Source organism: Castor canadensis, chromosome 9 (assembly GCF_047511655.1).
Source record: "Castor canadensis chromosome 9, mCasCan1.hap1v2, whole genome shotgun sequence".
Classification (NCBI taxonomy): domain Eukaryota; kingdom Metazoa; phylum Chordata; class Mammalia; order Rodentia; family Castoridae; genus Castor; species Castor canadensis.
Genome location: NC_133394.1, coordinates 56,898,548 through 56,922,339, shown reverse-complemented (window position 1 = coordinate 56,922,339; position 23,792 = coordinate 56,898,548). Strand labels below are relative to the sequence as shown.

The 23,792-nt window shown below is 39.0% G+C and overlaps 2 protein-coding genes across 7 annotated transcripts in view; one reads left to right on the top strand and one right to left on the bottom strand.

Moving 5' to 3' along the window:
* Afg2a (AFG2 AAA ATPase homolog A) overlaps nucleotides 1–2,038 on the bottom strand; it is a 314,577-nt gene extending 312,539 nt beyond the window's left edge. For all 4 annotated transcript variants that reach the window (XM_074041682.1, XM_020172263.2, XM_074041683.1 and 1 more), the window contains exon 1: nucleotides 1,819–2,038. In XM_074041682.1, the coding sequence (XP_073897783.1) occupies nucleotides 1,819–1,981 (163 nt within the window). In that variant the 5' untranslated portion in view covers nucleotides 1,982–2,038. The remainder of the gene's footprint in view (nucleotides 1–1,818) is intronic.
* A 441-nt stretch (nucleotides 2,039–2,479) lies between these two features.
* The window catches only part of Nudt6 (nudix hydrolase 6), a 33,554-nt gene continuing 12,241 nt past the window's right edge, over nucleotides 2,480–23,792 (top strand). Inside the window, exons 1-3 of one of the 3 annotated variants that reach the window (XM_020172297.2) lie at nucleotides 2,480–2,743; nucleotides 6,397–6,600; nucleotides 12,975–13,030. In XM_020172297.2, coding sequence (XP_020027886.1) covers nucleotides 2,518–2,743; nucleotides 6,397–6,600; nucleotides 12,975–13,030 — 486 coding nt within the window. In that variant the 5' untranslated portion in view covers nucleotides 2,480–2,517. The other 2 variants (XM_020172307.2, XM_074041687.1) reach the window with 2 other exon arrangements.

Sequence of the window (23,792 nt, the reverse complement as noted above, 5' to 3'; positions counted from 1 at the left end):
TCCATCTGCTCTAGAAGATTAAGCTACGTTTCCACTTGCAACTCACACACCCAGGATTTACAAACCACAGGCTTCACTAAATACCTCTACACCTCCCCGTCAATGGAGAGCACATTCAAATTCCCATCCACTACCTCTACACCTCCCCGTCAATGGAGAGCACATTCAAATTCCCATCCACTACCTCTACACCTCCCCGTCAATGGAGAGCACATTCAAATTCCCATCCACTGGCCACCTTTCCCAATACATCACCACTATTTTCTCTGCAGGTATCATTCAAGTCTTCTCAAGCTGAACCCACAATTCCTTTCACCAGTCCTAATTTCTCCAGTACTTTAAAAATGTCTCAATATCCACTTGCCCCATTCACATTTATTAAGCATCTTAAGTGTCAGATCAACTATGAGAATAATAAAGGTGATTCCAAACAACTATCTATCTTCACTTATTCCTTCAGCAAATATGTACCATGGGTCTACTATGTGGTACACCCTTTAGTAGGAACTTTTGTTCACAAATCCTTAGCTTCATGGAGTTTGTAATTTAACAGGATGAGAGTTATCCAACAATCACTGAATAACTATAATTACAAACTAAGATGGGCACAATAAAAGAATGACTAACAGTGCTAGCAGAGCCTATAATGTGAGATATAACTTGGAAGATTCAAAGGAATCTGAAGTTCTTTGAAGTCCTCGAAGGAAGTGCTGTTAAAATTCAGATCTGAAGCCAGGTAGGGTGGTTCATGACTATAATCCCAGAAATTGGGAGGCTGAAATAAGAGGATAGTGAGTTCAAGACTAGCCTGGGCTATTTTGTGAGTTCCCAAACAGCCTGGACTAGAGTGAGACTCAATATCAGAAGAACAACAAATTCAGATCTGAAGGAAGAGTAGGAAATAATAAAACGAAGGAAAAAAAAACTTTCATCAGAGAATATCATGTATTGATGCCTTTGGTGGTTAGGAGTATGATGCACATCCAGACAGATGGCAGAGGCTGTGCAAGCCAGTAGACTATATGAAGATGCTGGTCATCATCCCGACAGCAACAGGAACCCACAAAGGGATAAAAGTGGGACCATGAGACAAAGGTCAGTCTGGCAGTAAAGTGGAAAAGGAGTAAGAAAGGGAAATCAGTTAAAGGCTAAGGCGAAGCCCAGGTGTCTGAGGCGGAGCGGTGGGAACAGTGTGAAGAAGACATGTGAAGTGTTCCAAGGTGGACCTGATGCCTGAGGAAGAGCCAAGGCATGAATGGTTCCTAGGATTCTCAAGTCTGTAACGGCAAAACTACACAGAGATAAAGTTTGTTTTGCTGGAGGAGATCCAGGCTCATGAAGCCCATCCAGAAGTACCTGAGAAATCCAGAGAAGAATTGCAAACTAGTATTCAAAATGTAGTCTACAAACTACCTGATACTGGTTCTTAAGCACAAAAAAGAACAAGCATTCAGACGCTGTCATTGCAATTTGATAGGCTAATTTACTTGGTCAATCTAATAAAGCCACCTCCATTCTTCAGGCAAAAAGATACGAATAGAACCACATTTCTAATGAACTTGGTATTCACCTTTTACTGCAGGTTTCCAACACTCCCTGAGCAGTTCTGCACAGGTAGGTCGGCAATCTCAGGTGAGGCAAGGCTGGTTCACACGCAGGCAAGCAGATGCCTGGCGGACACGCTTTCTTGACAACCCTGCCTTCCCCCGGTGCGTGAGGCTGTCACCCGCGCCCACCGCCCCGGCCAGTCCCGCCGCGAACTGCGCAGCGACGCCCGCTCCCCGCGCCTCCGCCAGGTCTCCCTCCCCAACTCCTTACCTTTCTCTAGGAAGTTGGTCACCACCAGTGTCCCGGATGCCTTCGCGAAGTCAGACCCAGCAGAAGAGGATGGGGTCCCCGAACAAGAGGAAGCATCACAGGGCAAGGGCGAACCACTTTCCGCGTTTTGCTTCACCCGCTTTCTGTTCTTCTTGGAAGACATGACTAGAGGGTTGCCAAACAGAAGCAGCGACGAAACCGGCTTGAGATGCCCGCCTGTCTGAGAGAAAACTTCCGGGGTAGAGGTCAGCGAGACGCGGCCCACCGTAATGTCCCAAGTAGAGCGCAGTATGCGTCTGGGTGGTGCAAAGGGCAGGGGCAAGAGCCGAGCATCTTTAGAACACACAGAGTTTACATTGGTTACAAAGGTTCTCATTTTTGTAAAGGAAAATAGGCTCGGTGTACGGAACTCCTATTTGGATTGTAAATCCCTGAAGGTCTGCACTTTAGGGTATCTCCGTCCACCTACCTTATTCCTAAATAAGCGTCGGTTGATTTAAACTAACAAAATAAGTCGGCAGGAGAGTTTCTCCCGCTTTTCTGGAGCCGGTGGACAGGACTTTGCGGTCTCCTAGATTCAGCTCTGCTTACCACAGCTCAAGTCTGATTAGGGCTGGAGGCACTATTCTCCAGTTTACGGTAGCCGCCTCCTCCCGGGAGCGCGGAGGTGACGTGGGGGCGGGGCGAGTAAGGCGGAAGATGCTGCGGAGGCCTGTTGGGGGCTTGTGGCGCTTGGGGCTGTCTCACGCCCGCTGCTCCGAGCTACGGGTTGAGTTCCGCGGGGCCTCCGGCCTCCCAAGTGGCACAGAGGATCATGTCGTGGGCGCTGGCGAGCCCGATCGATTTGGGGGCGTCTCCGTGCGCCTGGCGCGGCTTGGTGCGCTGGACCGTCTGGACGCCGCCGCCTTCCGGAGAGCCTTACAGGGCAAGTGCGCCCCGGCCAGGGGCCTCTTGCCCGCGTCGCCCCGCGCCGGACCGGGAGGCCGGGGGACCCTGGTTTGTGGTTCACTGCCTAGTGTGTGACCTGCGGGAAGTTCCTGGGGTCGCGGAGGTTCAGTTTGGGTAGTCCATGGGAAGAGCATGGCACGGTGCCTGCCATGTGTCGAACGCTTAGTTAGGTGTCTAATAACGTCACCGTTTTCTGCCGTTTATCACTGCGGTCCTTTACTTCTGCCTGCCACTGGGCCGAGACTACCGCTCATACTCAGTGGACACGTTTGTGCACAAATAGCTGTCGAGCCAAGAGTTCAGTCCCTATCTGCTTATAGAGCGTTCCCCCTTTCCGTAGGAAAGCTCTGCACTAGCTTTGTGTGTGTGGGGGGGTAATATATATGTATTCCTTATTTTTATTATTGTACTGGAGTTACATCTCCATTGGCTTTGAACATGGACTCCAAGTAGTAAGAAGGGAAGCTGGGGTGAAGGAGCCTTCACTTTGGGAGAACTGCTGGATTTCGAGAAGCAGACATCTTTTCAAACGTCCCTGAAGGACATAGAATGAAGTTCAGCTATGGAGTGATGCTCTGGCATGTGGTCCTAGTGAGCAACTTATCCAGTGAACACCTCCAAACACATTTCCAACCAGCCTCGCGCCCACCCCAAACTTCTTACCTCTTTTCATCTTCTCTCCTGCTTATGAGGAAGTGCTGGAAAGCCCACTTAACAGTAACACCCATGGGAGAATCAAGTCACTTATCTTCTGATATAGGAACTTAGTTGTTGGGAGAGACAGATATTTCTGACATGGTGCTTGCCAGGGACCAAACAGGTAAAGCATTAACCCCAAAAGTGTGCTGTATTTGGAAGTTCATCCAGGGCCCAAGTCCCAATTCTGTCACATGCTTTTCGAGGCATTAAACAAATGACCACTGAAAATACTTGCTCCTTAGGTTGCTTCTGTGGACAATGCCAGCCCTGAGTACATCTACTGGATCAATGTGATGAAATTGACTTACGTGAAACTAAATTTGTAACTTCTGGAGTACCTTTGTTTTTTATGTTTTTAAATCAAATTTTGTAGTTACTAAGTGCTAGACACTATTTTAAGCAGTAACAAATATAAATTCATTTCATCCTCACAAGAGCCCTATGAAGTAGATGCTGTCTGTCAGTCCCTCGTTAAAGATGGTGTAGTGTGGCAGAGAATACACCTTTTTCTGGCTCTAGATCTGTTCTTTCACTAGGGTCAAAAGTAACTGTGCTTACAAAGAAAAATTTAAAAATCTGAGAAGAAAGTGATAAGTTTATTTCTGTTCTTTTCAACTAAATTGAACACATCATTTACAGTGTAATAGTTGTTAAGCATGTTTAGACATGAAGTCTGTTGTTTTAGTGTTACTGTTTTGCTATGGATAACTCAGAAGTTAAATGTATAATCAGGTAATAATGTTGTTAGCACCACACACAATATGTCTTCTTTTTTTGAGACAGGGTCTTGCTATGTAATCCACACTGGCCTCAAATTTGAGATTCTCCTGACTCAAACTCCAGAATGCTGGGATTACAGATGTACCTCATGGTGCCCAGCATCATATACAGTATTCTGCACCAGTGGTGAAATAGCCCTGGTGCTAGTCTTTGCTGATCTATTGACCAGCTGTGTGACCTTAGGCAAGCCAGTTATTCAACAAATATGAATTGAGCCTAGTGTGTCGTATCAAGTTAACCTGGATGATTGCAAATGCAGAGAATATTAAATAAGATTAGAAAAAATAGATAATGGAAGAAATGTCATTAGGTCATATGTGATGAGTTCTAATGAATCACATAGATGTGTAAGTAGTCCTTAGGGTCATGCAGAGGGCACCTGAGCAGTATTTAGGAAAGATTTTTGTTAAGGAGGTAGTATATGAGCTAGACTTGTAAACTGTGGGGATGGAAGGTGAAGGAGGAAAAATCATTGTTTTTTAAAGAAAAAAAGGAAGGAATTAAAATTGAGGCTAGGGGCCAGGCATGGTGATTCATACCTATAATCCCAGCTACTTGGGAGGCAGAGCTCAGAAGGGTCAAAGTTCAAGGCCAGTCTGCACCATCTCAACAAAGAAGCTGGGCATGGTGGTTTATGTATGTTAACCCAGTTACACAGGTCTGAGGGTGTACCTGAAAACTAAAGCAAATAGACTGCAGGCGTAACTCAAATGATAGAGTGCCTGCCTACCTACCAAAAATTCAAAGCCCTGAGTACTGCCAGACAGAAACATGGTCTTTAACAGGGAGGAACTTCCTGACAAGTAGCCTTAAATAACTAATCAACCCTTTGTGGACACACACTTATCAGCATTATTGTAAAGAGTAAGTGAAATAGTAGGTGGAGAAAGTAATCTGAAAAGTATTTCTAAAGTCTCTCAAATGTGAAGTATTAATTTCTTCACTCACAAAGATAATATATTTATCTTTCCTGGTTTTAAGCACTTAGGTAATGTAAAGCATCTGAAACTTAGTAAGGCTCAAATAAATTAGCACCTTTATCCTCTGGCATAATCTTAAGTAATAAAGCAAGAAAATTTAAAGAATTCAGAGACAGCCTATCTTTATGTTTATCATGATACTTAATGAAACATTAAAAAATATAAATGTCTAAGAGCAGAAGGTTGGTTAAGTAGCTTACAGAATACCTAGATGAAGAAAACTACACAGTTATTAGAAATTTATATTTGTTGAAAGAATGTGAATGACATTGTAGGATGCTTAAGATATATGTTATGAAAGACGTGATATAAACTATGGTATGATGTTAATTCCAAAATTCATGAAAACCACCAAAAATTTTAGTTTCTTCAAGCCAGTAATAAGCTGTTTACCAGTGGCTCACACCTGTAATCTTAGCTACTTGGGAGGCTGGGTTCCAGATGATGGCAGTTCAAGGCCAACCCAGGCAAATAGTTTGCAAGATCCCATCTCCGAAATAACTAGAGCAAAATGGAGTAGAGGTGGCCCAGGCTGCAGAGTGCCTGCTCTGGAAGTGCGAAGCCCTGAGCTTAAACCCCAGTCTCACCAAAAACAACAACAAACTAAATACATGAAGGTCGATTTATTTTTCTTTATTTTCAAAGTTTTCTAGACCTAGCATACATTTTTTAAAAAGTTATATTTTAAATACTTTGAAATTTATAAACCAAAAATAATTAAGACAGAACTCTTAAAGGAAGAGCAGATAAAAGTACTTAATAGTCATTTATGAAAACTAAAACTAAGAATGTTAAAAGAAACAGCAGTAGCTGAGGATATAGCTCAGCGTAGAGTACCTGCTTAGCATACAGGAGATTGTAGTATGAACCCCAGCACTGCAAAAGAAAGGGAGGGAGGAAAGGAGAGAAGAAAACATTGAAATGGTTTTTTTTGTTTAAATCAGTTCATTTGTCCATTCTACAACTGCTGAGCACTAAGTACTGTCTTTAGGTGGCGTGGTCACAGGAATCAGCATTGCATTGACTGTTCTCCAGGAATTTGGTCTGGTAGAACATCTTGTAAGATGCAGAAAGATCACTTTCTGGAGGATGTGACACTTGAGCTGAGTTTTAATTTATTCTACTCTTCTCACTGAAAAACCTTTACAGATTTTTATCTTCTACATTCTAGCTGCAATTCAGCAATGGCAGTCGGAAGGTAGAATAGCTGTATGGCTGCATGTTCCCATCCTCCAAAGCCGATTCATCGCCCCTGCTGCTTCCTTGGGCTTCTGCTTCCACCATGCAGAATCTGACTCATCAACACTGACTCTGTGGCTGGGAGAAGGGCCTAGCAGATTACCAGGCTATGCTACACATCAAGTAGGTGTTGCAGGTCAGTACAAACTCATGACAGCTACAAGTAACTTTTTACAAGTTTATCCAATTTCATACTTCTTATAACTGAGCATGTGGTTTAAAACATTGATGAAAGAGTTGCTTCAATGATTATCTTCCTCTGGACTTTCAGATAGATGAAGTTTGCCTTATGAATCAACAGAGGGCAGCACAAAGAGCAAGAAAGTTTATACTTTTCCAAGAATGTGCTTGAATATGTTTTACAGAGCTATTTTAACTCAAATATTGGCCCTGAACTGGGATTGGGAAATAAATTCAATTTAGTCAAGCATATATCAGTATAAGTAGAAAACAATCACAGAGATTCTCCAAGAATAATGATATTTATTTGGGAATACCAGAGCAAAGGAATAATAAACTATTCAAAGAGGTTGTATTCAAAGAGGTTGAGGCAAGGACAGGTTGTTAAAGATAAAAATGAAGAGGATTACAGCAGATATTTTGAAACAGTAATCTTTGGCAATAATCATTAATAATAAAAGTGGCATCAATGTAAGTTTGAACAGGTAGTTGTCAGGCAGATGTCTTGTAAAGGTAGCTTTTATATGTTGTGGTAGCCTTTGTGCAAGCTTGAGGCTCCTGGCAAGTCTTTTATAACAGTGACTATTAGACAGTCATGCATAAAAACTCTTCGTTCATCACCCACCAGCTTTATTTACTTTTGTTAAGATTGACACAAGCAACTCCATTTTTCTGCAATTTTCACATTTCTTTTATACATATTACTATAAAACATGAATTTGTAAATAAAAGATAATGTGTAGATTAAAGTAAAGTAAGACATTTATTCAATTATTTGAATATTACGTCTTAAAAAAACTTTAGCATTAAGTTAGTGCCAAACAGTTGTTTAAAATAGTATAGGTAATGACAGTGGAGAACTTTGAAGTCACTGATTAGCTTCAGAGACATAGGAAAGTTGAGAGCACACTTTCTTCAGATTGTGTACATTGGAATCACCTGGAGAGCTTGTTAAACTAGTTTGCTGGGGGCTGGTGTGCCTGACTAGAAAGTACTAAGCCCTGAGCTCAACACCCACTAGATCAGACAAAAAAAAAAAGGTCATTGCATCCATCTCCAGAGTTTCTGATTTTGTAGGTCTGGAGTTGGGCCTAAAAGTTTGCATTTCTGATAAGTTCTCTGTACCTGTTTCTGCTGTGTGTAACTGCAGCTGTTCTCAGGACTACCCTTTGAGAACAAGGGTTATAGAAATTCTTAGATTTCCAGAAAAAAAAGAAACTATAATAGCAAAGACTCCTTATGACCTTAAATAAATGAAAGTAAGCATACAAATTAATTAGTAATTTAATAAGCGTATTTACCTTCACAAGTTTTTTTTTTAGCGTTTTTACATTTACTTACATGTGTATTCATTGTTTGTGCCCCGCCCCACCTCCGTCCAAACAGAATCTGCTCCACCCTCTTCTCCAATTTTGTGGAAGAGAAAACATAAGAGATAATAAGAAAGACATAGCATTTTTGCTAGTTTGAGATAAAGATAGCTATACAGAGAGATTCCTAGTGTTACTTCTGTGCACATGTGTGTTACAATCCACATCGTTTCATCTCTGCCAGACCTCTTCACTACTACCTAGTCCCCTTCCCATAGTGACCTCTGCCAGTTTAAGATTACTATATTTACTCCTCTATAGTGAGCACATCAACCACATTCAAGTTTTAGGTTTCTTTCCCTTTCCGTATTCTTCCTGTGTGTGTTCTCCCCTTAGTGTGAGACCCAAATCCAATAATATTACTGCATTTGTTTTAGGTCTATAATCTGCTATGAGGGAGAACATACGATTTTTGGCCTTCTGAGCCTGACTAAAAGATGATATTCTCTAGTTCCATCCATTTACTTGCAAATGACAAAATTTCATTCTTCTTTGTGGCTAAATAAAATTCCATTGTGTATAAATACCACATTTTCTCAATCCATTCATCAGTAGTGGAGCATCTTAGCTGTTTCCATATCTTGGCTGTTGTGAATAGTGCTGCAATAAACATGGGTGTGCAGGTGCCTTTGTAATAATCTGAGTCACATTCCTTTGGGTATATCCCCAGGAGTGGGATTGCTGGATCATAAGGCAGATCTTTGTTTAGATTTTTAAGAAGCCTCCATATGGCAGATCTATGTTTAGTTTTTTAAGAAGCCTCCATATTGTTTTCCAAAGTGGTTGTACTAATTACATTCCCACCAGCAGTGTATGAGGGTTCCTTTCTCCTCCACAGCCTCACCAACATTTGTTGTTAGTGGTGTTCTTGATGATAGCTATTCTAACAGGAGTGAGGTGGAATCTTAGTGTGGTTTTGATTTGCATTTCCTTTATGGCCAGGGATTGTAAGCACTTTTTCATGTGTTTTTTAGCCATTTGGACTTCTTAATTTAAAAAAATTCTGTTTACTTTAATTGCCCACTTTATCGGTTCATTGGTTTTGGGCGAGTTTAGTTTTTTGAGCTCCCTATATATTCTGGTTATCAGTCCTTTGATGTGTAATGAGCAAATGTTTTATCCTACTCTGTGGTTGGTCTCTTCAATTTAGAGACCATTTCTTTTGTTGTGCAGAAGCTTTTTTAATTTCATGTAGTCCCATTTGTCCATCCATTCTCTTAGTTGCTGGGCTGCTGGGAGTTCTACTGAGGAAGTCCTTGGCTATACCTGTTGCTTCCAGTGTATTCCCTGCTTTTTGTGTACTAACTGCAAGGTTTCAGGTCTGATATTAAGGTCCTTAATCCACTTTGAGTTGATAATAGTACAAGGTGATAGACATGGATCTAGTTTCAGTTTTCTGCAGGCAGATAACCACTTTTCCCAGCAACATTTGTTGAAGAGGCTGTCTTTTTTTTCCCATCGTATATTTTTAGCTCCTTTGTCAAAGACAAGTTGGTTATAGTTGTGTGGATTCATATCCGGGTCCTCTGTTCTGTTCCACTGGTCTTCATATCTGTTTTTGTGCCAGTACCATGCTGTTTTTATTGCTATTGCTTTGTAATATAGTTTGAAGTCGGGTATTGTGATACCTCCAGCATTGCTGTTTTTGCTCACTATTGCCTTGACTATTCACGTTTTTTTGTGTTTCTAAATGAACTTTAGGTTAGATTTTTCAATCTCTGTGATGGATGTTTTTAAGAGCTAGTTTTCACCTCTGAAATGTTTTAAAGCAGTTCAAGTATGTCTAATAATGTCTACTCCTCTGTAAACATTTAGGAATTTTCCACTCAGGTCTGTTACAAAGATTCTACTCACACTTCACTGGAAAGTTATAGAGATAATTATTCTATTGGCATAGACTTTTAAGTTGAGTTTACAGTTATTACTATAAAATTGGTAATTTATGTACAAGGACTATCCTATAAAGGACATGTTTATAACTAAGTACTGTATTGTACATTGTAGTTAGAACCAGAGGACTTCAGGGAATGGGGGACATGACTTAAACAGTCTTAAAGAATAGCTAGAATTTGAGGTGTCTCTTGGGGTGGGGACAAGGTAATGGAAGAAACTGTTCTGGAGAGTGGGGTACTTGGCTCAAGTTGTAGAAGCTTGAGGCCTTTAGTTCAGTCCCCAGCACTGTGAAGGAAGTGAGGGAGGGAAAGAGTAAAAAAAAGAAAAGAAAAAAAATTGTTCTAGAAAGGTACAGAGTATTTTTAAGTGGAGAGAAAATTCTTGGCATTTGTTGTGAACAACAGAAGATGGGTGTGGCTGAACTAGCATTAGCTTTGGCTTTCTTACTGTTCTTCAAATCTAGCAAGCCTGTGTCTAATTCAGAGCCTTTACCCTTACTGGCTCCTCCTCCTGCAATGAACTTGTCCTACTTCTTTGTACCTGAGGTTCTTGCCCAAATATCTCCTCCTCAGAAAAACTCCTGAGCCTCCTGTCCCATCAGTCTTTGTCCCTTTATCCAGATCTATTTTCCTTTATAACATTAACACAATATGAAATTATATACATGTACGTAATCTCCCCCACGATAATATAAACTCAGTGAAGGCAGATTCTCTGTCACCAGTGTATCCTCAAGGTTGAAGACAGAGTCTGGCGTAAAGCAGGCACCCAGTATTTCTTGAATGAATGGCAGTATCTTCCAGTAGGATATAAACCTACTGGAGCAGTTGCCACGCTGTGCAGGAACAGTGCTGCACAGGAGAAGGCCTGCTTGGGATGCAGATTTGAAACACTCGGGTCTACCGGTGTGAGCTAGGCACTCATTCTGTTCACAGCATCACTGTGACAAGCACCTTCAGCACAGCACCTAATAATATACTTCCAACTTCTGTTTAATTCCTGATCTTGTATTCATTTAGCTTTTATGTTGTGACTTGCAGAGGTCACGCAAATTAGGCGTTAGCTGTGCTGTTTGTCTGATTTTCTGTTCATGTTATTAGTGAATTCATTAGAAAATTTCATTTTGAGTAACCACAAATTATTAAAATTTAATAGTTTCCTTTACATTCTACCACTAGAAAGACCAGTTAGATTACAGTTTACATCTTAGCATCCATCATCAATGTTAATTATACCTCACTTCCTGATTTTCCTTCCAGCTTGTTTGGTGGTACTGGAGTTTGAAATCAGAGTCGTTTATGTAGGGTTTTTTGTTTGTTTGTTTTTTGGGTTTTTTTCGGCAGCATTGGGGCTTGAACTAAGGGCCTCACACTTGCTAGGCAGGTGCCCTACACTTGAGCCAGTCCATCAGCCCTTTTTTGTATTGGGTATTTCAGATAGGGTCTCTTGGACTATCTGCCCATGCTACCCTTGAACTGCAGTCCCCCTGATCTCAGCCTCCCAAGTAGCTAAGATTACAGGTGTGAGCCACCAGCACCCAGCTTCTTCCTGCTTTAAATGCTAAGTGTGGTATTTTTATTTCACTATGATTTCATTTGCTTTTCTTTGTGTAACAAATGCCTATCCCATTTACATATTTTACCTCTATATACTGTTTGTCACTTAATGCTATTGTGTATAATTTATCTTCTTTTATTTGTGCCCTGTTCACACACATACCAATATGTAAGCCCCATAAGGATAAGGAGTTTTGTTTACCACTATATTTCTAGCACCTAGAAAAGTACCTGACGTGTAATAGGAGCTCAATTAATATATAAAGGAATTATATGTGCATTTATATGAACTTTATTAATATTGAAAGCGTGAATGAATATGTAAAAAATAGATTACTACATGTAAATACACATGTTTAAATTAACCCATTTAAAGGAATTTAACACAGATTATTGGAGTGTTATTTAAATTTTTGATGCAGGATTGCCCAAAAGAAAATACTAAAAAGAGAAAGAGGAGAGAAGAAATACTCTTTGTTTTGTTTGTAACATCTAACAAAATCCACATATACATCAGTATGTATAATGGATGAGTAAATGAACAAAAACAACTAGAACATTAAACATTTATAAAATAAAAGCCTTCCAAACAATATACTAATATGTTATAAAATTGTGTATATACATGGTAAGGAAATTTAATTGCCTTCAGAGAGGTCTTGAACTGAGTATTGGATATTTAGGATTTGAAATGTCAGCACAGGCCTGGGTTCTATGCAGTGATTCAAGGAATGACAATGAAAATGAAGTCAGTTCATTTATTCAATACTCTTAAGCGCTGCTCTAGTCTGAATGTTTGTATCCCCGCCCCCAAATTTATACTTTGAAACATAATCCCCAGAGTGATGGCATTAAGAGATGAAGTCTTTGGAAGGTGACTAGGTCATGAGAGCACAGCCCTCATGAATGGAATTAGAGCCCTTATTAAGAGCGGCCCAAGAGAGCTTGTTTGCCCCTTCCACTATGTGAGGAAGGACACAGCTAGGAGGCACTGTCTATGAAGAAAAGGCGCTCCCCAGACACTGAATCTGACAGTACTTTGATCTTGGTCTTTCCAGCTTCTAGAACCGTGGAAAATAAAATTTTGTTGTTTATAAGTCACCCAGTTTATGGTATTTTATTATCGAAGTCCAAATGACTACAACAAGCACTTAAAATTGTCTAAACATTAAAGAAAATGATAGGGAGATTAGTTTATTTAACTGTGTACCATGAGGAACAGACAGCTTATGGAATAAGTTTATGCAGATGATTATTCTACAAATTAGCATAATGCCATAACTATCATTGATACTCAGTTGTTTGTTTGTTTGTTTGTTTGTTTGTTTAAAAAAAGCCTGGACAATTGACCACTTCCTTGCTAGAGAGATTATACTATGTTCACAGCTGAGGTGGTATTTGAACTAGGCCTTCAAGAATGATTGCATTTTGATGACCACAATTAAGTGTGGGAGGACTCTAAGGTAAGTGAAATTAATATTTTTCAATTACTTTTATTTTTATACCAACAGGAGCTGTATTTGATGAAAATACTAGAAAAATACTGGTTGTACAAGATCGAAATAAGGTAAGTTGCTTCTACTTTATAAATTGCTTTCCAAATATTCAGTTATGTCTAGAGAAAAATAGAAACATAGAAATTTTGATGTGACTAAGGGATTATAGAAAGATCAAAAGTCGACTTTTAAGCAATTATGAATCATTTAGATATTTATTTAAAATCAAAAAATACCTATAGAGACCTGTAAACATCAAGGTTGCCCTCAGTGTTGCTCACTATTACTTTTTGGCTATAGGGTAATTATACACGGCTGTATTTAATTGGGAAGACAACTGTGTCTCTTTACACATTATTGAGGTAGTTTTCCATTCATTCACCATTCATTGAGTTCCTGTTCTGTTCCAGTTGCTGAGAGTACAAATACTAAGACAATATCACTAGTCATAGAATAAATGGTAACAGTTAGCTTTGCCTTAAGAACTCTATAATGACTTCTCAGAGAAGGTGACATGTAAAACTGAGTCCAGTCTGGGCATGGTAGCTCACAACTGTAATCCCAACTACTCAGGAGGGAAAGATCTAGAGGATCATGGTTTGAGGCCAGACAGGGCAACAAATTAGCTACACCCCATCTCAACAAATCAGCTGGGCATGGAAGAAGACATCTGTATCTTAGCTACATGGGAGCCTAGGTAGAATATTGTGGTCCAAGGCTAGCCTGGTCAAAAACACAAGGCCCTCTCTGAAAACTAATCTGAAAAGCAAAAATGGCTGGAGGTGTGGCTCAAGTAATAGAGTACTTGCCTAGCAAGTTCAAGGATCCCAGAAACTGAGAAAATTAAAATTAACCACATGAAAGTGCAGAGTTCAAAAAGGTACTGCCATAGTGTGGAAATAATGGTGAAAAGTTTGTTGTGGTAAGGATTGCAGGGAGTGGTAAGGTATTTGACCTAAGAGACAAATTTGAAACAATGTGAAATGTCTTCTGCACCAAATTATAGAGCCTAGGCAACTAGAAGCAACAGATTCTTCAGAGAAGTACCGTGATCAGAGATCAAATGTTTTCATGCCCAGAAGTTATAGGTCAAAAATTATTCCTCTGAGTAACTCTTGAGGTTTAAGTTAGGTAGAATCTCTGACTCCAATGAAGCTTTTTATCATCAACAGAAATGTATATAGTAACTAAAAGAGTATCATGCCTAGCCTCAATAAGATGTATATTTGAATTGGAGCATAGATAAAACACTGGGTTGGAAGGACTGGATGGTAACAGTAGGACATAGTTATAAGGTGCCTGAAAGAGAGCCTTTAGACTTGAAGTGGAGGGAATAAATGTTAATAGTGGTATTTTTTTTTTGGTGGTACTTTAATTTGAACTCAGGATCTCACACTTGCTAGGCAGGTACTCTACCACTTGAGCCACTCTGCCAGCCCTGTTTTGTGTTAGGTATTTTCAAGATAGGGTTTCTTGAATTATTTTCCTGGACTGGCTTCAAAACATGATCCTTCTCATCATTGCCTCCTAAGTAGCTAGGATTACAGATGTGAGCAACTGGTGCCCAGCCTGTTGAGAGGTTTCAATTGTGATTGCAAAGTGATGAGTATGATACATGGGCAGATTAATGTAATAATAATATTTAAATTAACCTAACAACAATGTGCAGAGTGAATGGAAGACAATACAAACAAAACAGACCAGGAGTCGACTGACCAGGTTCCAGGCTGTGTGCAACTCTGTCTTGGCTAGTCTCAACCTCAGTTTGCTTACTTTCAGAATCTGTGTAATAGTGCCTATGTCACACACAGGATATTCACAGTCTGTGTTGCTTTTCCACTGCATTCATACCTAGTGTCTAACATACACCAAAGTATAGAGGAAAGTGTACAGAATATAAAACTGTGCTGGGTACAGTTACCTTATGCACAATTTTAATTATTTGTTCTCTAATTCATGTCAGTTTTATATTTATAGCAATGTATGGCAGGATGTATGCACACTGCTTGTTTTGTTAGGTTTTTTTTGGGGGGGGAGGGGTTGGATTTGTTTGTTTTTGACAGTACTCAGGACCTTACGCTTGCTCTACCATGTCCCCAAGTCCTTTTCGCTTTAGTTATTTTTCAGATAAGAGTCTTGAGTTTCTTCTCAGGGCCAGCCTCAGACCCACAATCCTCCTACCTACTCCTACCACCTAGCTGAGATTACAGCACACACAACCATTCCCCACTAATTTGTTGAGATGCTCTTGTTAACTTATGCCCAGTTTGGCCTTGAGCCATGATCCTCTCAATCTCTGCCCGTGGGCAGAGCCATGCTAGCCTTGTTTTTTCTTTTTTATTTATACAACAAAAAGTCAGTAAGGAGCTATTCATTTTCTTGGTAAAAATAATATGATTCATAAGTAAAGATGCCTATTTACAGAAATATCTGATCAGTGGAATCATTTCAGAGTCCTATTTAACTACGTAGTAAGTTTAGCAGTAGGCTTGTACAAACTATAAATATTTTCAGTTCTTACGTAAATCATGCAAGACCTTTTTGTTCGGTGTGAACATTTTGCTGAGTGTAATTATGAATGTTTTATTGAATGTGGCTCATAATAGTTATCGAGGCTGGAGGTATATAGGTCAATGGTAGAGTTCATGCTTACCATGCTTGAGGCCCTCGGTTCAACCCCAGCAACACCCCACCTCCGCCGCCCCCTGCCAAAAATTCTTGAGCCATTAGAACTGTCCAATAGGTTTTGGGGTTTTGTGTTTTAGTTTTCGTTTTGTTTTTGCTGTATGTGGATCAGTCCCACTGGAGGCAAGCACCTTGCCACTGAGCTGTATCCCTGAAGTAGATTTTTTAAGATCAGTCACTAATGTTTGGGTAAGACTGTGCTGTACATACTAATCTGTAAAATCTTTTTCTAGTAAGGGTTTTACTTCATCAATATCCATTTAGTATCCAGAAATATAAAGCTCTTTCTTTTGTAGTTGAATGGATTTCATTAAAATTATGCCTTGCTTAGTTTACTAAAAACTAAAATTTCAGTAATTTAAAATGAATTTAATCAGGTATGAAAAATATCTAACCTGTAATAAACAAAAATTATATTATCTAACCATTTTGAAATAACCCAGCCACCTAGCAGATCTGCCTGCCACGTGGTGAGCAGAGCATGAAAGGACTGAATTGTCCTTAGGCAATTTTATGTTTCAGTTCCTTACTGCTAAATCTCATGCACTTAACTACATTTTGCTACACTGCCTAGTCTATGCTTTGGCTTCATTTTAGAGTATCTATTGAATTATGCAACCAAGATTTAATTTCTTCAAAATTCTATCAGATTTTAAATTATGGTTTGCTTTGTATTCAGTCATGTGGGCACTCGTAACTTCAGGCTAAAAACATAGGAAATCCATGCCAAAAATAATACTCCATGGATGAAAAAGTATAGAAATAATGTCCTTAGTATTTATCTTATCAAAACAACCTATATTTATGTATATCTAGAGTAGTCAATGTTACTCCTCTCTGTTCTGCTTCTACACCATCATTAACTATATTTCAGTCCACTCTACCTTATGATGAAAATATAAAGAAACATTTGTATTCTAGCTCACATGTCACTGGAAATGGAGATACTTTTTTTTTTAAACTGAGATCTGTCATATATTTGTGATTTTCTGTATCAGCTTAAATTAAATCAAGAGGGTTTTAAGTTTACTTAACACCAGGCACAGGTGGCTACTCAGGAGGTAGAGATCAGGAGGATGACAGTTCAAAGCCAGCCCAAGCAAATAGTTTTCAAGACCCTATCTCAAAAAACCCTCTCACAAAAAAATCGGACTGGTGGAGTAGCTCAAGGTGAAGGCCTTGAGTTCAAGCCTCAGTACCGCAAAAAAAAAAAAAAAAAAAAGTATACTTAACAGCTCCCTGAAAGAAAAATTAAGCTGATATCATTAGTTCACAGTTAAGAAGCCCCCATTGTGCAGATTTAAGTCATGTTGCTGATATGTGGTATTACAAAGCCACATTACTAAAAATGATGTTTACATATTTTTACACACTTTTATAACCAGTCTATTAGCTCAGTAGCTTTGATCAGCTTCTGGTGATTATGACTGTAGTTTGTATGTTTCTTCTGTGTTCAATAAAGAAGAATATATTAAATAAGCAATGATTGTTAATACTTATTAAACAAGAGGGTAAGAAAGGCCTCTTAGCTAAAGAGGCCAGCCAGGTGGCTGCTACAGTAATCAAGATGAGAGGTAAAGAAGGCTTGCTCTAAAGAGGTGACAGAAAAAGGAAGGAAGAAATAGATGCCCATATGAATTGGTGATAGTACACTTATGAGTAAAGAAGAAGAAGAATGCTTTAAAATCATTCAGTGTTTTGAGCTGGGAATTGGGGATGAACTAATGGTAGCATAGCAAAATCAGGAATCCTAGGAAGGGCAAACCATGAACTTATTCAAAAGCATATTATTTATGTTGGTGTACCCATCATTCCTCATGATGAATTATTATCAGAAAACTTGCTATATGAGTTAATACATAAGTTCCCTATAGTACTAAAAAGTGATGTGAGATGAAGCACATTAATTAGTAATTTTATTTTACAACTTCCACCATCATGACCCACAAATACTTTTAAAAACCACAGGGCTGGATACAGGAAGACACTGAAGTACTGGGAGTGGGGATATACTAACTACCCCTATTTAGCTTAGTGAAGCCAGCTGTGGTGTTCTGTGGAATCATGCCATGGGGAGTCAAGCAATAATGTAGCACAGTGCTGCCCCAGAAAAAAATGGGTACATAACAATCATCACATAACAGAACTGAGTGCCAAGCTCTGAACACACACAGGTTTAGTTTTAGGCATCACCTAGTAGAAATAATTGTCAGTGAGGGATGAAGTAGTTGAAAAATAGGCCAGAGATGAAGAGAGTTCAGACATGAAGGTGACAGTGAAATCATAACCATCCACCTTCCTCGCAGTTCCGAGTCAGTTCACCACTTTTTAAAATAAATTATTTGGAAGTGAGGACTACTTTGACATCACATTAGGAAAGGAAGAAAGCGTTTTTGTTGGGTGTAAATAGTGTGTCCTTTATTAAGGAAGTTTTAACTTGGTTGTTTTAGAACATGTTAAACTTCATTTATAGCTAAATGCTATACTTAGTAACCAAAGCTAACATTTTATAGCACAAAGGGAAATTGGGTTTTCTTCTACTCAGAATTTTGTTCATTAAATTGACTAAGACTGATAGTCTTCCAGTAGGTCACACAGAAGATATTCCCATACATTATTAAAAGGCTCTATATATACAAGTAGTATAAATTGGTTAATTCATTTTGTTATATCAAAAAAATCTATACATTAGGACTAAAAATTACTTCTAGATGCTATAAATGGTATATCCCTTAATCTTTCTTTTTTTCCTTTCATTTAAAGAAGATGCAGTGTCACCAAAATTCATTTACTCTTGTCCTGGCTCACATGACATAAGAAGTTGTAGAAACAAAACTGAATCAGAAAGCCTGGATTCCTAACATTTGGCCATACCCCCAACTTGCTGTCTGATTGAAAGGAAGTCTTTGAGCCCCTTGGGACCTAAGTATCCCCATTTATAAAATTTAGGAATTAGAGTAAGTGATCAAACAAAATACTGAACTACTACAGTTTTATATATCTTACATATATATTATATGTCCTTATAAACTGCTCTAAATCACTTTGGAATTTAGAAAGAAAACTGAAGAATTTTTAAATAGCACAGTAGGATTCAGCAATGACTTGGTCAGAGACAATTTCAGTAAGAAGTCTATTAACAGAGACTGAAAGACAGCCAGGTAACATTCTATTTTTTTTGTGTGTGTGTGTGATACTGGGATTTGAACTCATGGCCTTGTGCTTTACTAGGTGAGCACTTTAACACTTGAGTCACACCTCTAGCCCTGCTCCTCTCTTAAGTAGTCATTCAGGGCTGGTAGATGTAACACATAAAAGTATGTTTTTTCATTACTCATTTCTTAAAACAAACAAATAAACCTAGGTCTGATACTGTTTAAAGCTGGGCTACAGGGAGCTTCCCGGGCAGTTATGGCTGTGCTTACTCCAAACCTGAGCAGTTAGGTATTTTGGGGGTCCTCCCCATATAAAAGCTGTCAAGACAAATGACTTAACAGGTTCCACTTACAGAAATCAATCTCTCAGAGTATTCCACATTACATAATTGAAAAGGAAAGAATTGACTTGAGCTGCTGTGTTATTAAACCAAAGTAATAATCAAAACTATGACTACTAAACTTTTCCTGAACTCCACTATAAACTAATATAAGTTCTATGATTCTCTGCTAACCATGATTGCACTCAACGCTTCCCTAGTATTTTTCAGTTTAATCAAAGAAATCATTGCTAGTGTTAGGAAATATTTGTTAGTGTTTTCCAAGGTAGTCAAGAAATAAATAAATGAAGATCCAAGACATAATGATAAATAACAGATAGATAAATATCATCCTAGTACAGGAAAAAAACTCAAGAGAAAATCCACAGAGGCATTGTTTTAGTCATTCTTTGGAATGCCTGAAATCATCCTGTAATGCTTACCTATAAAGATTTAAGTGGAGGATTTTCAATTTTTCCACCCTGACTTTCTTTTGCACTGGCTGTAGAATCAACTGAAGGTCATTCCTTTATGCTGGGGGATGGGGGAACTTTTTTTGTAGGACTGGGTTTGAACTCAGGGCTTCACGCCTGCAAAGCAAGTGCTCACAATGCAGGCACTCTGCCTCTTGTGCCACACCTCCAGTCCATTTTGTTCTGGTTATTTTGAAGATGGGGTCTCATGAAACTATTTGCCTCAAGTTACTTGGTGGTTCAACCCTCACTATCTCATCCTCCTAAGTAGCTACTTAAACAGTTACTTTAGAGGCTCATGGAACCTATAGCCATATCTAAAGACAATTAAAAATTTGTAATCCTGCTTCTCAGGAGGCAGAGATCAGCAGGATCACAGTTTTAAGGCCAACTCCAGGCAATAGTTCTCAAGACCCCCATTTCAACCAATAAAATCTGGGCATAGTGGCACCCACCTTGTCATCCCAGCTATGCAGAAAGCATAAATAGGAGGATCTCTGCTGTATTGGGAATAACTGTGAGACTCTATTCAAAAACCAACTGCAACATAAAGGACTGGGGACATGACTCAAGTGGTAGATCACTTGCCTAGCAAGCACAAGGCTCTGAGTTCAAACTCTAGTACAGCCAAAGAAAAAAAAGAAAACCTCTGAGTAAAATGTGGTAGCACCAATATATAGTGCATAGTTGACTCAGCTGTGACATCCTTCTTGGTAAAAACTATAACAAAACGTTTTCTAACACTTCACTATATATACCCAATAACTTGTTATTTTGGAGCACACATTCCTGATCCTGGTAGGTGAGGTTTTCAGGATTAAAAAATTATTTTAATCCGAATTCATTTTGCTATGTCAGTAGGAACAAAAACAAGATAATTAAATAATGTTAATCACTGTAATGACATAAAGTATTTCCATGGAGATGTTCTCATTCAGTAATCATTGTTGCTTTTTAGAAGAACTGAGATTTAGAGAGATTGCAATAATTTTTTCAATACTTCACAGCTAGTAATTGGCAGAATCATAATTCAAGCCTAGAGAGTAATCTTTTTTCACTAAATTGAGCAAATAAAAACAAAATAAATTTAAACCTGAACCTGAAAAAGTAAATAGTTGGATTGGCAATGCCTATGGATGCATTGCATAGGGTGCAAAAGACTTCACTTGAACAGAGTCATGTTTTTAGAGCAATAGTTAAGTTTTTGTTTGATCATTTTGGCAGTTTGTTTTCAATGTATAATACAGATGCCATTGTCTGTTACTGGAGTTAATAATTTTCTTTGATTCAGATGCCAGTGAGACTAAGCAGTACACATTTAGTGGCCTAAGATAAGAAAGGCAAGAACAAAGGAAAGAAAAAGAAATATGGAGAAGAGAAAATTAAGTGAGCCAGATAAAGAGTAAGAACTACTTCTCAAACCTAGCACAGTCATCTGTTTTGAAAGTTTCAAGAACACCCAATTAAAGATGGAAGACTGTATGTAGGAAATAGGGAAGTCTGTATTAGTAATTCTTTCTTTTTAGGGTAAGGTGGCTGAATGTTTCAGGAGTACTTATTATCCAGCAATTGGTGCTTTAAATACCAACAAACTTAAATTTTATTCCTCTTTTCAAAATCATTTGGATTCTGAATAAGATTAGTTCAACCTATCAGGAGACTGTTTTATAAATTACAATGTCACTTTATTAATTCACAACAGGGGATAAGGACCCAGGCTTTCCATAGTTAGAAATGGAGAATTATTCTCATAGATTTCTTACTACCACATTTAGGATACTTGATACTTCCTGCATTCTATACCTCCTGCTTTCTAGGTCCAGCCAGCACGTGACATCAGTATAATAGGGTAGTGATACCCCCTGGCATACAATTACATGACAAGTACTAAGGTCTTATGTGTAGAATGGAATGAGGTACAGATGGAAGGGGAAGTATTGGGTTATATGGTAGCTGTGGTATTTTAACAGTATAATGGAAATAATAATTGTATAGCTTTGAAGATGGCTGGCTTTTATTAACATTTTGGAAGCCTTGGCAAGATAAAAATGATGAGCTGAAGTCAGCTTATCCATTCAAGGCACAATATCAAAATCCTAAGTCCTTCATAGCAGCATTTAAGAAGATCCCTGAGTTTGTCAGTCACAAAACAGGCAATTCTGAATGAGGCCTAAATTCAGCTGTAAGGACATCAGAGTTCCAAAGGAGACAGCATTGAGTTTGACAAGTGTCATATACCAAATCCAGTTCCCTAACAGAAAAAAAATAGGACTCTCAGACCCTGAATGAAGGAACATGAGAATTTTGAGGCTTAAAATCTCATGAACCCTCTGAGCCAGCAGAAACAGTACCCTTCCAGTGATGAGGAAAAACAGCTTCCCCTTGCCTAGAGGCTCCACAAAAAAAAAAAAGTCTTTAGTATTTGGACAGTGTATTTAAATTAAGGACTAGCCTGGAATATTCACTGTGGTCACTAGGCCTGCTGCTTCTTACCATAGAATTCACTTATAGAAGACAAGAGTTGATTGGCATTATTGTCCCCTCAAAAAATAAATAAATTCAATATGATCCCTACAAAGTAGAGATACAGTATTAACTAAGGATGAAAATAACTGTGTGAGATAAATATTAATAACCTTCTGGCTATAACAGAGTACAAGATACATGTATGAATCATCACGGTGAATTATATTGTGTTATATAGTAAATGGCTTGCGCAAGCAAAAAAGGAATTATTTTACATCTCTCCTGAATAGTGTATCTAATCTTAGCCTTCAAATATGTGCGAAAAATCTGGAGAAGCTGTGAAGGCCAGACAACCGTCTGTCATAGGTGACTTTGGCCGTGACTGACTGTTAAGAGTTAACAGCTAAATTAGAGATAACATTCAAAAGTCCTTCCAATTCTGTGACTCATGGGTGGAAGTAAATGAATAGCACTAAAATTTCCTATGTGGAAAAGACCACTCTACTTTCTGTCTTATGTTGGCAGAAATAAATTGTGACAACACAGAGACGAATTAATAATGGGACCGCTTGTGTAAGTAATATGAATAAGTAATAAAATACATACGAACAGGTATCCTCATTTGCTTTCAGATTGTTAATGGCAACAGTGCAGTCTCTGATCAGAAGTTTTCCAAAGTCTTTTGTGTCCTGCATGGAAGAATCCATAGCAGGACACATGGGTGTAATTGGAGTTTATTAAAAGGTAGGGGAGAGAAATTACAAAAGGGATCATGGTGGGCACAGGTGGAATCTGGAAACAGAGAGCCTGTTTCCCCTCTCCAGGTGTTTTTAAGACTTAATGCTAACCTATGGGAAGGGCAGAACCAGATGATTTCCATCCAATAATCAAAGAGGGGGGCGGGGCACAGGCAGCCCCCAGGCCAGGTGAGGGTGGTCCAAGCTGTCCCTGAGCACAGGGCATCATCAATCTGAAATGCAATATTAAGTCATATATTTTCTGTGAGTCCAGAACTTTCCCTAACTCTGTCCTACCTCAACTTCCCCGCAGAGAGACAAGATTCCAAAAAAATCTTTTGAGGTTGTTGAGGAGCTAGAGCTCTCTTTTTCTTCTGAATCTGCTTCAAGCTGACAAGGGGCCGGGGAGCAGGCACCTTGTCAATTTCCCCAGGGGAAATTGTCTCTCCTACTTCTTTCTCTTGGGGCTCATTTGGACACAAGGTGTCTGAATTAGTGTCCAGCACAATCAAGGTTCATCATGGAAATCTCAGTTGTTCATGGAAATCTCAATTGTCTCCAGAGATCGATAGCCCTGTTGTCACTTGATTTGGGTCCTCAAGGATTTTTATCCTGGAAGAGATAAATCTGGTTTAGAAGGTATGACCCAAACATGAGCAATGATAAGAGCACCAGAAGGGGGCCCTGCCAGGTGTAGTAGGGAGGATAAAGAATCTTTTTATTTTGACAAGTAACAGCCAGAGTCTATTGGTTATTTTTTATAGGTGTCTATACTTGTAGCTATTTTTAACCCTTGGGTGGCCCTTTGTTTAGACTGCTTCTGTAGTGGGCAGTTAAGGACTGATTATTTGGGGCAATATCGACACTAGGGGCCATGAGGACCAGGGGGCAGGTGTCAGTACAATAAAAGGGTAAACATCAATGAGCCAGTTCTGTACAGAAAGAAGACTCACAGTATCCCTAATTGGGCATTAAATAACATTGAAAGTAGAGTACA